We start from the raw sequence: 13415 nt of genomic DNA, 5'->3' as shown, positions 1-13415 counted from the left end.
TCTTATGTTTTCCTGGTATATTTTGTTGTGGTTTGCATGCTTTTTACGTTAAATTTTTATTTGCTAGTATTGTTTTGTGGAATGTAGACATAGCCTCTTTTAATTTTCGAATCGCAAGTTGGAAGAGGCTATGTTTACACCTCTTTTTCTATCTCAGTACAATAATGAGCGTATTATTAAAAGTATCCTAGCATCACATGGCTTAATAACAGCTAAGAAGTAATATCATTAGTATTACTAAGCGGCAGTCCATGTTTACTTTTGTTCAACGCCTTATGTTCAGTCTGAAAAGCCGAACTGTGACGTCGTTAATGTGGTCCGCATGTTGTCCGTACGGAAATCCGGAGTGCTGATCCATTTTGGTTTGAACCGGCCTAAACTGTAACTTCTGATGTTAAGTAGTTCTCAAGTATCTTATTTTTAGTCTCACATTCGTACTTGTATTATTGTGTCTTGTTCATTTCCAAGTAACTGCATTACTTTCATATTTCCATATGTTTTTTCTGCTGCATTTTGTTGTGATAGGCATGACTTTTACAATGAACTTACATTTTTTGTTCCAAAATAAAATATGGCCACATCATAGCAAACAAAAAAGAAGTGTAGGCAATATAGCGTGGAATATCTGAAATATGGATTTGTATCAGCACCAAATAACCAACAGCAACTAATGTTCCTGTTGTGTGAGTCATTTCAAATGAAGCCATGAAACCTTCCAGGCTTCTTGAACATTTGAAGAAAATACACTCTGATAAAGCAGACAAAAACTTAGCATATTTTCAATCACTTCGAGAAAATTTTCAGAAACGGAAAACCATTGGAGTTATGTTTGCTAGCACTTCACAACAACCCAGTGATGGTTTGCGTGCATCGTACAACATCTCGTTGCTTATTGCTAGATCTGGTAAGCCTCATACAATTGGAGAAGAGCTTGTTCTGGCAGCAATAAGAGAGGTTCTGCACACAGTTTTACACGTCACCTGAACAAATTATTAAAGATATTCCTTTCAGTGATAACTCTGTTCAAAGAAGAGTGGATGAAATGGCTGAAAACATTAAAGACACATTGTGCAACATGCTTAAGATAACAGAATTTAACTTAGAGTTAGATAAGTCCACTCTGCCAGGCAGTGAATCTTTGCTTCTTGCTTATGTTCGTTTCACCAAAGATTAAAGTTTGGTTCAAGAGCTGTTATTTGCAAGTACAACTAGAAATCGACACAGAAGGGGAGTCAGTACTGCATTTCGTGTTGTTGAGAATTATTTCAAAGAGAAAGACATCCGACATACAAACATTCTTGTTTGTGCAACAGACGGAGCACCATCAGTGATAGGTCGTCATCGTGGCTTCATCAGTTTCTTGAAAAAGCTGTACCTGGTGTGTTTACGGTGCACTGTGTAATCCACAGGCAGCATCTGGTCACAAAAAGCCTAAATGGTCGACTTCACAAATCACTAATATCACAGCAGTAAATAAAATCAAGGCACGTGCTCTCAGTTCCCGACTGTTTCAACAGCTCTGCACTGAGAATGATGAAGATTTTGAACGTTTGTTGTCGCACAAAGAAGTTAGATGGTTGTCAAATGGAAACTGCCTGAGACGTTTCTGTTCACTATTTAAAACAGTTGTTGAATTCTTCCGAGACTCCAATTCTGCTGTCTGTGATGAACTAAGAAACATCAAGCATGACATTGCCTACGGTACTTGTCAGATGTATTCACAAAGTTTAACAAAGTTAATTTGCAACTGCAAGGAAATGGGGTTAACCTTATCAGAGTCATATCAGCCTTCTCCACGTTTCTGTCCAAGTTACAGTTTTTCAAACATACCATGGCCCGTCGTGAACTCTTCCAGTTTCCGAGCCTCTCTGCATTGGAGAAGGAAAAAAGCATACCAGACGATGTCGTTCAAGTGTATTGTGCACACCTGGATGAGCTGCATAAAGACATTTCTGACAGATTTCAGGATTTTTTCTTTCTTAAAATACCAGGATGGGTGATCAGTCCATTCCTAGATATCAGCAGTGAGGAAACAGGAATGGTGGAGGAAGAACTGGTTTCACTCCAAAATGACATTGAACTGAGGTCAAAGTTCAAAAATTCATATCAAGATTTTTTGCTACAAAAAAACATTTCTGACCGCTACCCTGCACTGTGAAACAAAGTCAAGATGTACTTTGTCTTCCCAACATCATATTTAGTAGAGCGGGGCTTCAGTGCAGTCGCCCAGCTTCTTTCCAAGCAAAGAAACAGATTGAAAGAAACATAAATAAATTGGTTTACTAGGTTAAGTTTTATTTGTGAAATACATACGTGTGTTTGTAGTGTTCGATTAACTGTTTTGAATTTCCAGTATACCTAATACCAAGAAAGAGGTGTGTGTTCGTATATATGTGTGGGGGGGGAGCGCTAGGGATGTGGCCTGGGAGCCAAGGTGGCGGCAGCCCGAAAAAGTTTGGGAACCACTGCTTTAGACAGAAACAACTAGATCTACATCAAGAGAAAGAGAGAGAGAGAGAGAGAGAGAAGGCTAAGGGTCTGGTCATAATAGGTGAATGAGTAATAGTGGTCCATTTCAGCCCATTACCAGACACTGGAGAACAATGGTGCCTCCCCTCCAGCAATACTTTTACCCTCCCCCCCGCCTCTCTCTCTCTCTCTCTCTCTCTCTCTCTCTCTCTCTCTCTCTTTGTCTCTAATATATATATATATATATATATATATATATATATATATATATATATATATATATATATATATATATATATATATATATATATATATATCTGACTTCAAGTTTGGACAGATGACCTGTAGGGTGAAAAAAATAATAATAATAATCCGTGGAAGTAACAAGAATAAAGAATGACTGAGTGAATCTGAAAACTGTATACAGTACAGAGGCAACCTAGAATCGATGGTACGGTCTGCGTGGTGTGTGTAGAAATAAAACCCACAGAAAATATCAGAAATACGATAAGAATGACACCATCTTAGTGAACTGGTAAACGTTATTTTTAAGGACGTAACAAGAAAGGTTTGTGGGGTCTGTGTATCTGTGTACCTGTGTAACTGTGGCTACTTAACGCACACTCTAGCTCTCATCCTTTCCCTCCCCCTCTCCTCCCCAAGTCACACACCTCACTCCCTTTACTCGCTGACTACTTCCGCCAGCTCTCTCTCTCTCTCTCTCTCTCTCTCTCTCTCTCTCTCTCTCTCTCTCTCTCTCTCTCTCTCTCTCTCTCTCTCTCTCTCTCTCTGTCCGTCTATCTATTATCTATCTGTATCTCTATCTATCTATTTATCTATCTTTCTCACTGTTTGGCTTACTTTTAAGTGGCATGTTGTGCAATAGGAAGGAACGCGAGAAGCGAGAGAGAGAGAGAGAGAGAGAGAGAAAATGTGTGTGTGTGTGTGTGTGTGTGTGTGTGTGTGTGTGTGTGTGTGCGTGTGTGCGTGCGCGCGCGCAAACCCATTAAAAAAGCTTTAGGAATAATAATAATAACAATTAATTAAAATATACCGATTCAGCAGCGTACAGAGGCAGTAAAAAAAGCTATGAAATTAAATTAATATGGAGAACATCCAGACAGAATTTACTTGGATTCATAGCAGAATAACAGCAACAACAAGAGAAACATCATGAACAAAGGCGGCCCTATCAGCAACAACAACAACAGCCAAATCCATCACGAACAACAATTCAGACAAAACCCACACCAGTCCACTGTTACCTTCACCACAGCTTGGATATGCGGCCGTATCATGTATCCGGCTCAGGGAAGATGGACGCCCCTGCCCTGCAGTGTCCCGGGTCACCCTTGGGCAAGGTGTAGCACCCGTTAGCGTACCAAAAGGTAGTAGGTGGATGGTTACCACCGTCCCGGGAGGTACTACCATGGGAGTGACGTGGGGCCAAGGCCTGGTAGCTGGCCTTGCACAACACTCCCAGGGAGGGAACTCAACCACATTTACCAAGTAGTCAAATTCCGTGCTGAGACTACTACTCACATACCTCCTGTACACAGCTCATCCTCTTGGGAGCTATACCTCCTCCATTTTCCCTACACCTCGCCATTTGGAAGGACCGTGTTCCGGCTCTGGCTAGGCGCTGTTTGCCACAAGAAGGCAGCTGTGGTCGATGGGTCTATTCGGCCAGAAAGACCAGGGTAAAGCAACAACAACAAAGCCGATGACATCAAGGACAATAATTACAAATAAAGCATCCCCTTTTGTGCACAGCAGTATCAACAATAAGAACCACTACAGAACAAACAAGACAAAGGACACATTTGATACACTCGCCCCAACGGTATCCATCACCCCACCCCAACACGTCCCAGTTGGTGTTCTTTGTCTTACGATGCATTGGTGTTCTTTGTCTTACGATGCTTTCCTGAGACACACCGCACATGCACACCACACTCACCTCAGACACACCCCAGACACGTCCCAGATGCACACACACACACACACACACACACACACACACACACACACACACACACACACACACACACACACACACACACACACACACAGAAAGTAAATGTTGCAGTTTCTGATATTTCACTCCTCAATAAGGTACAGTGGCTCAGTGAATGGGTTAGTGACACAGTTAGGGACACACACTGGATTAGGTCGCTCGTGTGTGTGTGACAAGAAAAATAAACAAATAAGTAAACACCAACACAACAACAACAACAACAACAACAACCCGGAACAAGGGCTGTGGTGTGTGTGTGAGGATTATTGGACAAAGTTAAAGTGAGAGAGACAAACTTCGCCTGATCTGAATGTGGAGGGATGAGCTGGATTGCGCTACACGGCTCTCTCTCTCTCTCTCTCTCTCTCTCTCTCTCTCTCTCTCTCTCTCAGCCACCAAAACTTCCATTGTCTCAACGGGTATATAAATATCAGTATTTTTGTGTTTATTTATCACCGTTGATCAAGAATATATTAATTCATTTTTTAGTATACGTATATCTGTCTTGTTTGTTAGGAGATAGAAAAAAAAATGTTCAAAGGGATTTACTGTTGATTTGGAGAACCTTCATTACTAGTAAAGTAACAATTTTTGATGAGGGATCCACACACCTCTCCCTCATAGCCCCAAGATACTCATTATAAGGACCACAGCCGCCACTACTCAGAAAAAAAATAAAAGAAAGAAATAAGTGGGGGGTAAGAAAAGAAAGATCAAAAAGGCCTTCTATTCCAGGGTTACTTAACTCGGGTAATTGTGGTGTTTTAATGTACGGAACACCGCTGGGAGCACTTAACAATACCAGAAACATTAACCTTACAATTGTGGTCTCTGAATAATATGGCCAAAATAATGGACCCTTTACTTTAAGAGCAGTATATTCCATTTTGATTCAGGAAGTCTATAGGTTGGATAGTTAATGTAATATTGTGAGGCTGGGAAACAAGGGATTGGTTAATAGGCCACTGCAGTGTTTAGGGTCGTGGTATTGATGTTAATTTTGTGGTATAGGATTCTGTGTATCATTTTGTTTTCTTTCCTTCCTCCATTCCTTCCTTCCTTCCTACTATTCCCCATCCATTCTTCTTGTCTTTCCTTCTCTTCCCTTGTTTTATATCTTTCCCATCATGCTTTCCAATATTTCCACTCCTTCAATCCATATCCTTGTACCTGTCTCATGTATACTCTCTCTCTCTCTCTCTCTCTCTCTCTTACTCTCTCTCTCTCTCTCTCTCTCTCTCTCTCTCTCTCTCTCTCTCTCTCTCTCTCTCTCTCTCTCTCTCTCTCTCTCTCTCTCTTTCCTCCTGTCGTGTCCTTTCCATCTATCTATCAGTCTTTTATACTTTTCTCCCTCTCTTCTTCCTTCCTTACATACACATCAGTATTTCTCCTTCCCTCTCTCTCTTTTCCATTTTATCTCCAAAACAGCAACCCTTCAGTCTCAAAAACAACCAACCTTATGATTATTTTCACGCACAGAAAAGTCATCTCCCTTTCTCTGTGTTCTCTTTTTTTTTCTCCCTCTTCCCTCTTCAATCTTTCACTCCCTCTCTCTTCTTCACTCTTTCACTACCTCTCTCTTCTTCACTCTTTCTCTCCCTCTCTCCTCTATCCTCCCTCCTTCCCTCTGCCCCTCACCTCTCTGCAGTTAGGCGTATTCCACTCGTTGCGGCAGTTAGTCCAGGGCAATTGTGTGGTGAAGGAGGCGAAAAAGAAGCGGAGACTCCAGGCCAGGATCACGTTGTAGAAGAAGTCCACGTAGAAGGCGATGCACACCACCTGGAACCCCACACCTGTAGACAGACAAGTGTGTAATGGTTAGGGAAGGTGTGGAGGAGTCAATTACAGGTGTGGGAAAGTTAATGGCAGGTGTGGAGGGGCTAATTACAGGTGTGGGGAGGTTAATGACAGGTGTGGAAAAGCTAACAGGTGGTGTGCAGATGTTAGGGTAGGAGTGAAGAAGCGGATAACAGATGTGTTGAAGCAAATAACAGGTATGGAGAGAGAGAGAGGACAAGAAAATTTTTTAAAAAAACCACATAAAAGGCTATGCATGCCACCTGGTAACCCACACCTGCGGCCAAACAGGTGTGGAAAGGGTAGAGCAGGTGTGGAGATCAAAACAGGTGTGGTAGAGCAGGCCTAGAAGGAAGTGCAGAAAGTGTGGAGGAAATTAAGGACTTTGAAGCAGACAAAAATAGGAATAAATGTCGCTGAGTATTCGCGGAGAGGATTTTAGCAGGTTTGTTAGGATCAGAACAGGTTTGGAGAGGAGTGTAGTAGACGTGGAGGAAAAGGAGCAGGTTTGGAGAGGGTAGGAGCAGTTGCAGAATGAATCGGGCAGGTATCTTGTAAGCCTGAACAGAAAATATGGCAGGTTTGGAACGAGAAAAGATGTTAGTATGTTCAAGTAGGTGTGGAGAGGGTCGTAGCAGGTGTGAAGAGGTCAGGACAGGTTTGGAACAGGTGTGGAAGGGATCAGGCAGATTTGGAGAGGGTTAGATCTGAAGGAGACTGGGATGTGTATAAAAAAAGGTGAAATTTTTGTAAATCGTTGAGTAGGCATTGAAGAGGCTTGGAGGAGGTTGATCTCTCTCTCTCTCTCTCTCTCTCTCTCTGAGGTTGATCTCTCTCTCTCTCTCTCTCTCTCTCTCTGAGGTTGATCTCTCTCTCTCTCTCTCTCTCTCTCTCTCTCTCTCTCTCTCTCTCTCTCTCTCTCTCTCCAATCTATCTTTCAGCTGATTAGGTCGCTTCATTTCCTCTTGCTCTTGGTCTCTTCCCCTTCATTCCTTCGACCCCTCTTTGATATCGCCCTTCCCGCCCTCATTCATTCATGCCTTCTCTTCTTTCTTCCTTCATTTATTTCCTCCTTATTCATTCTTTATTCTTTCTTTCATCTTTTTCTTTCCCATCCTTCAATCCTCCACTCCTTCATTCCTTCCTTCTTTCTTTATCCTTTCCTCTTCATTCCTTCGTTTCTTCTGTGATATCTCCGCTCTTTCTTTTTCTCCTTTTTTTTACTTTCTTTACTCAATCTTTTTTTCTCCTCCTTTCCTTCCTGCTGGTTTCTTTCCTCCTTATTCCCTTCCTCCTTCTTTTCTTCCATTTTCCTTCTTCCACCTTTAATTCCTCCCTTCCCTTCTTCATTTCTCCTCATTCCTCTATGCCTTCAGTCATTTCCTCTCGCTTTATTAATTCGTCCATTTTCCTTCTTTCTGTTTTCTTCCTTCGTTTATTATTTTCCGTTCATTGTCGTCTTTCTTGTTTTTTTTATTTGTTTCCTTCCCCTCTTCCTTTTCTTGTCCTTGCCTCCTCTATGCTTCCTTCATATTTCTTACTTGTCTTACTTCATTCCCGTATTTTAATTATTGTTCCTTCCTTTCGTCCTCCATTTCTTGTTTTCCTCCTTCCTTCCTTCCATCCATCCATCCATCCATCCATCCATCCATCCATCCTTCCTTCCTTCCTTCCTTCCTTCCTTCCTTCCTTCCTTCCTTCCTTCATATTATCTCCTCATCCACCATTCGTCTTGATCTGATCCTTTACTCTTTCCTTCTTTCTGCATTATTAACCTCTTATATATAGCATACTTTTCCCTCCCTTCGTCCCTTCCTTCTCCCTCCCTCATTCTTTCTTCCTTTCCTCCTCTCTTCTTTCCTTTTCCAGTCTCTCTTTCCTTCCTTCTTTCGATGTTGTTTCCTTCCTTCTTCATCTTCCCTACTTATCCTTCATCAACGTTATTATTTTCTTCCCAGCCATCTTTCCTTTCTTTTGTACTCTGTCTTTCCTTTCATCAACATCTCCTTTCTTTCCCTCCTTCCATCCTTGTTCACCTTTCCTATTCCTCCTCATTTTTTGCCCTTCCTCCTTATGCAGGTCTCTCTCCTCTCTCCGTCCCCCTCCCTCTATCCCCTCCTCATTCCTTCAATAAATCATCCATTCCTTCTTTCTCTCCTTCCTTCCTTTCTTCCTTCTTTCACTTCTCCTGTTCCCCTACCATAATCTTCCTTTCCTTTTTCCTCGCTTCTTTCCTCCTTTCACTGTCTCGTACATACCTTTCCTCCCTCTTTACTTTCTCTCCTTCCTCCATTTATTCATTAGCTATTCATGACTCCATTCTTTCTTCTCCGCCTTTCTTCCTGTTTCTTCGTTATCTTCCTTCTTTTCTTCGTACACAGATCTTTCTTATTCCCCCTTCCCTCCCCTTCTCACTCTTCCTTCCTTTTGTACATTTCCTTCGTATTCCTTTTGCATCTCTTATTTCTTCCTTCCTTCCTTCTTTTGTTACCTACTCACCTGCCTGCCTACCATCATTCCTTCATTCTTACCTACCTACCTGTCTTCCTTCCTTTCTTCTAATTTCTTTTTACTAATCTTCCTCCAGTCCTTTTTCTTCTCGTTTTCTGTTCCCTCATCATCTTTCCTTCCTTCTCTTTTTCCTTGTTAGCTCCTTCTTTCACCATTCCTTCCATTCTTCATCATCTTCCTTCTTTGTGTGTTCTGCCTTACTTCTGTCTTTCCTTCCTCCTTTCCATCTTTCCTTCTTCCCTCCTTTCCTACCCATCTTCCTCCCTCCTTCCTTCCATCGTTCATTCGTTCGTTCGTTCCTTCGTTCCTTCCTTCCTTTCTTCTGTGCCTTCTTTCCTTCCCTCTTTAGATCTTTCTCTTTCGTCCATTCCTTCTTCACATTCCCTATTCCCTCATCATCATCTTCCTTCCTTCCTCCTTATACAAATCTCTCCCCCCTCTTTCTTCCCTCCCCCTCCCCCAGCCTAGAGTGCGCCCCCGTGTTTTTCTTTCATCTGGACGCCCCCCTCCTTCCTCCCACCCCCCTCCTCCTCCCCCCTCACCTCATTTACATCCCAGACCCTATCACATTCCCTCACTCACTCTTAGGCTCAATATCTCACTCACTCACTCACTCACTCATAGGCTTAATATCTCTCACTCACTCACTCACTCGTAGGCTCAGTATCTCACCCACTCCCTCACTCACTCACTTGGTTTCTCATTCATAGACTCAGTATTTCAATCTCTTGCTCACTCACATTCTCACTGTCACTTTCACTTGCATATTCACTTACTGTGTCTATGTCACTCACTCATTTACTCTTTCACAAGGTCGGTATCTCACTCACTCTCATTCACTTTCATTCACCTACTCACTCTTTCACTCATTTTACTCCTTATTCTCTTGTTTTCCTTCCACCCTCTCTCTCTCTCTCTCTGTACTCTCCTTAGTCGGCATAGTCACACCCAGTTTGTGATATCGCCACTAGCTCACTCTCTCACATACCTACTCACTTAGACTCACTTCCTTCCTCTCACATTCACACAACCCCAGCAGCACGAGGCCAGAGATTCTTCTTTTTCTTCCTCTTCTTTTTCTTCTTTTTCCTCTTCGTCACAGTAAACAAAATTTCAATGTATATTTCGCCCATTCCCTAACCTCCTCACTCACTCACCCATCCAACTCTCTTACCTTCCTACTAACTCACCCACCTACTTAACTCACTCACCAACTTATTCCCATACTCACACGCCCTCTCCTACGTACCCTTAAACAGCGGCACCAGACGGCCCCAGCAGGTGATGGCGCCCTTCCTGTTGTACTGTCCGAGCGCCAACTCCATGAAGAAGAGGGGGATGCCGCCCAACACCAGCATCACGCAGTACGGCACCAGGAATGCACCTAGGCGAGCACAAGGAGTAGAGGAATGTGAGAAAAGATTAGTACAGGTAATTGAATTGATGGTGGTGGTGATAGTGGTGGTGGTGGGAGTGGGAATAGTAGTAGTAGTAGTAGTGGTAAGTAGTAGTAGTGGTAAGTAGTAGTAGTAGTAACAGAAGCAGTACTAAGGAGGTATCTGACGGACGAGCAGAAGGAGGGAAGAAGTGTGAAAAATGAACATACTGTAATCGCTATCATCATCAATCATAATCATTAAACAGGGGGAATTCATCATAATCATCATCATCATCAAACAAGGGGAAAGGTAATGAGGAGGCGGGTGATGCAGTTTCCAGTCCAAGTCCCTAATTCAAGACCTAACCATTACTCTCAGGCCTTACATTTCCAGGCTGGTAAACTCATAGACAATCTTCCTCAGTTTGTATTTCCATCTTATCAGTAACCCTTTCAGTCCTTAGACATTTTTTTTTTCTTTCCAATTCCAGCAGGGGTTAGATGCAGTTAGAGTAGATATCTTAAATTTCGGGTGTCAGTAACTTTTTGCCACACGCAGGGAATACGTGGGTAGCATTCCTTTTACTGTATGCCCAAAGAAAATGTATGCTGTATAATCATGACCATCACTACCACCGCCATCACCATCGCCGTCATCTTCATCATCACCATTACTGCCATCGTCATCACCATCGCCTTTAGCATCATCATTTTCATCACAATCATCGTCACTGTTACAATTATCATCATCACGACGATCATGTTCACTGTTATCATCATTTATTATCACCATTACTGCCATCATCATCATCACCATCACCTTCATCATCATCATTTTCATTAGTCATCGTCACTATCACAGTTATCCTCATCATCATCACCATCATCTTCTCTCTTATCATCATATATCCATATTATCATTGTATTTAATTTCACCAATCTCGAAATCCTATAATTCTCTGTCGTATATTTATTTTTGGCCCTTCGATAATTTTTAAAATGTTAATTAACCTGTCTAATAACCCAGTGCCCTACTTAAGCATATTTTCTAGGCATTTTTGAGAGGGGGACTTGCGATTATTAAACTCAGTGAATAAAGTTCGAGAGAGAGAGAGAGAGAGAGAGAGTGCAGTGGGTATAAATCTGGCAGTGTGCGTGATTGTCATAGGGAAGGATTACACTGTGGGGAGTGAGCTAGGATTCCCACGGTACACCCCGCCCGCCAAAACTCCACCCCATTCCCCCACCGCAACAGACCATTTTATCATTATCTCTAGCAGCGTTAATCATTCCCAGGTAAAGCAAATCATTCCTAAATAACGAAAATCATTCCTAAGTAACGTAAATCATTCCCAAGTAACGTAAATCATTCCCAAGTAACGTAAATCATACCCAAGTAACGTAAATCATTCCTAAGTAACCTAAGTTATTCCCAAGTAACGTAGATCATTCCTAAGTAACGTAAATAATTCCCAAGTCATTTCATAAATTTAGATGTACATGGAATATAATAAAAAGCGGGTACCATATGGCCGAACATTGGTTCCCTCTAATGCACCACGTCGCCATATTATAACTCATTTCTGTCAAAACAACCAACCTTACTACCGATTGTAGCTTCATAAATTTTCCCCCGGCCATCCAGTAAAGCAATTTAACCACTCTATAACCATCCCATGAACCTAAACTCCCTGGAAATGTGATAAAAGACAGATACCAGATAACCAAGCAAGGGAAACCATATTGCATCATCCCTCCAGACTCATTTCTATCTCTCTGGCAACAATAACCAACCCCTATGTTTAATTCTAAGCAAGTATGCCATCCGTAACTATCCCGTAAAGCAAAGAAACGCTCTCCAATCATCCCAACGTTGTAAACACACATGGAATGGGATAAAAAGGTAATATAATCGAGCTAGCAAAGTTTCCCCTCATTTGCAATACTCATACCAGTACATTAGCCCCTTCAGTCACAAGAACAACCAACTTTATCGTTAATTCCAAGCGCCTAAACCAATCCCTATCCCACAGAGCATTTAAATGATTCCCAAACTTAGCTACAAATCTACTTCCACAGGTACTGGTTAACAAATACGTAAGTAGTAGACGCGGAACATTCAGGGTCCTTCGATCAATGTCCTTGGTGTTATGTGGTGTGAAAGTGTGATTTTGTGTGGTGTAGTGTGGTGTGAGAGAGTGATTTTGTGTGGTGCAGTGTGGTGTGAGAGAGTGATTTTGTGTGGTGTGATGTGAAAGGGTGATTTTATGTCGTGTGGTGTGAAAGGGTGATATGGTGTTTTGTGTGGTGTGGTGTAGTGTGGCTTCGGTAAAGTCAGTAAAGTCTAGGAGAGTAAAGCACATCGCGTCCTCGGTGGCCAGAACGCTGCAAGAGAAGCTCCCACATCTAAAAAGCGGATATTACATGGCCAAGCTAAATATCCAATAGTACACCACGCCCGCCAGTACACCTATCCAAGCCACCCCCCTCAAAAAAGAAATTGTTAAGGAAATATTTCACTCCCTAACGATTCCACAACGCAAATAAATGACTCCTTAACCATATCACATTCACGATGGGTAGGATAAAAAATTGATGTTAAGAAGGCAAGCGAAGGTTCCCAAAATTCAGCGAGCCCACCAAAATACCATCCCGGTCACTCACGACAACCAAATCAATAAAAATACTGTATAATTAAATCGTTCGGTAAGATGGTGTCTGTTATAGTTTGTATTATCAACCGCCAGGTGGTTTTATTCAGCAGAGATTTTTTCAAACTGTAGAGGTTAGATATAGCCTTCATTAACCCCATCATTGCTATAGGCGGTTCGTATTCACCTGACAAATATCCGTAACCCCTTTTCAGCATAGGTAATGGTCAGGTGTGCTCAGACTGGAGGATAAGTTTGATTAGTAAATAAGGAGGCTCATTCCTACCTCATAAACAAGGCACATCGAATTTCATGCCACCACAACTTAGTGTTTAAGTTGTGAAAGTGACCCAGTTCCCTCAGATGAAAACATAGGATATAGGACACGTAAATAGAGTAGAATTCTGGCAAAAGTAAGATTAAGCCACAATTGACGTCCTCGGGTTGAAGGTATTAATTCCAAGTAAATAAATCACTCCCAAGCCGTCCCATAAAGCCAGACTCACTGGGACTATAATGAAATGGAGGTATTAGATGCTGGGGACGAAATATTGTGGGAGTTTGAGCGATGATAAAGGAAAGTCTGGCGGGA

General features: G+C 42.1%; 1 protein-coding gene across 1 annotated transcript in view; it reads right to left on the bottom strand.

The window, feature by feature from the left end:
- DAT (Sodium-dependent dopamine transporter) overlaps positions 1-13415 on the bottom strand; it is a 62811-nt gene that overhangs the window by 35597 nt on the left and 13799 nt on the right. Inside the window, exons 2-3 of the mRNA XM_080267752.1 lie at positions 10044-10178; positions 6125-6279 (exon numbers count right to left, since the gene is read on the bottom strand). Of these exons, the coding sequence (XP_080123878.1) occupies positions 6125-6279; positions 10044-10178 (290 nt within the window). The remainder of the gene's footprint in view (positions 1-6124; positions 6280-10043; positions 10179-13415) is intronic.

Source organism: Coenobita brevimanus, chromosome 25 (assembly GCF_032717465.1).
Source record: "Coenobita brevimanus isolate Jiangsu-jjx chromosome 25, ASM3271746v2, whole genome shotgun sequence".
NCBI classification, from domain to species: Eukaryota; Metazoa; Arthropoda; class Malacostraca; order Decapoda; family Coenobitidae; genus Coenobita; species Coenobita brevimanus.
This window is presented reverse-complemented; position numbering and strand designations above follow the sequence as displayed.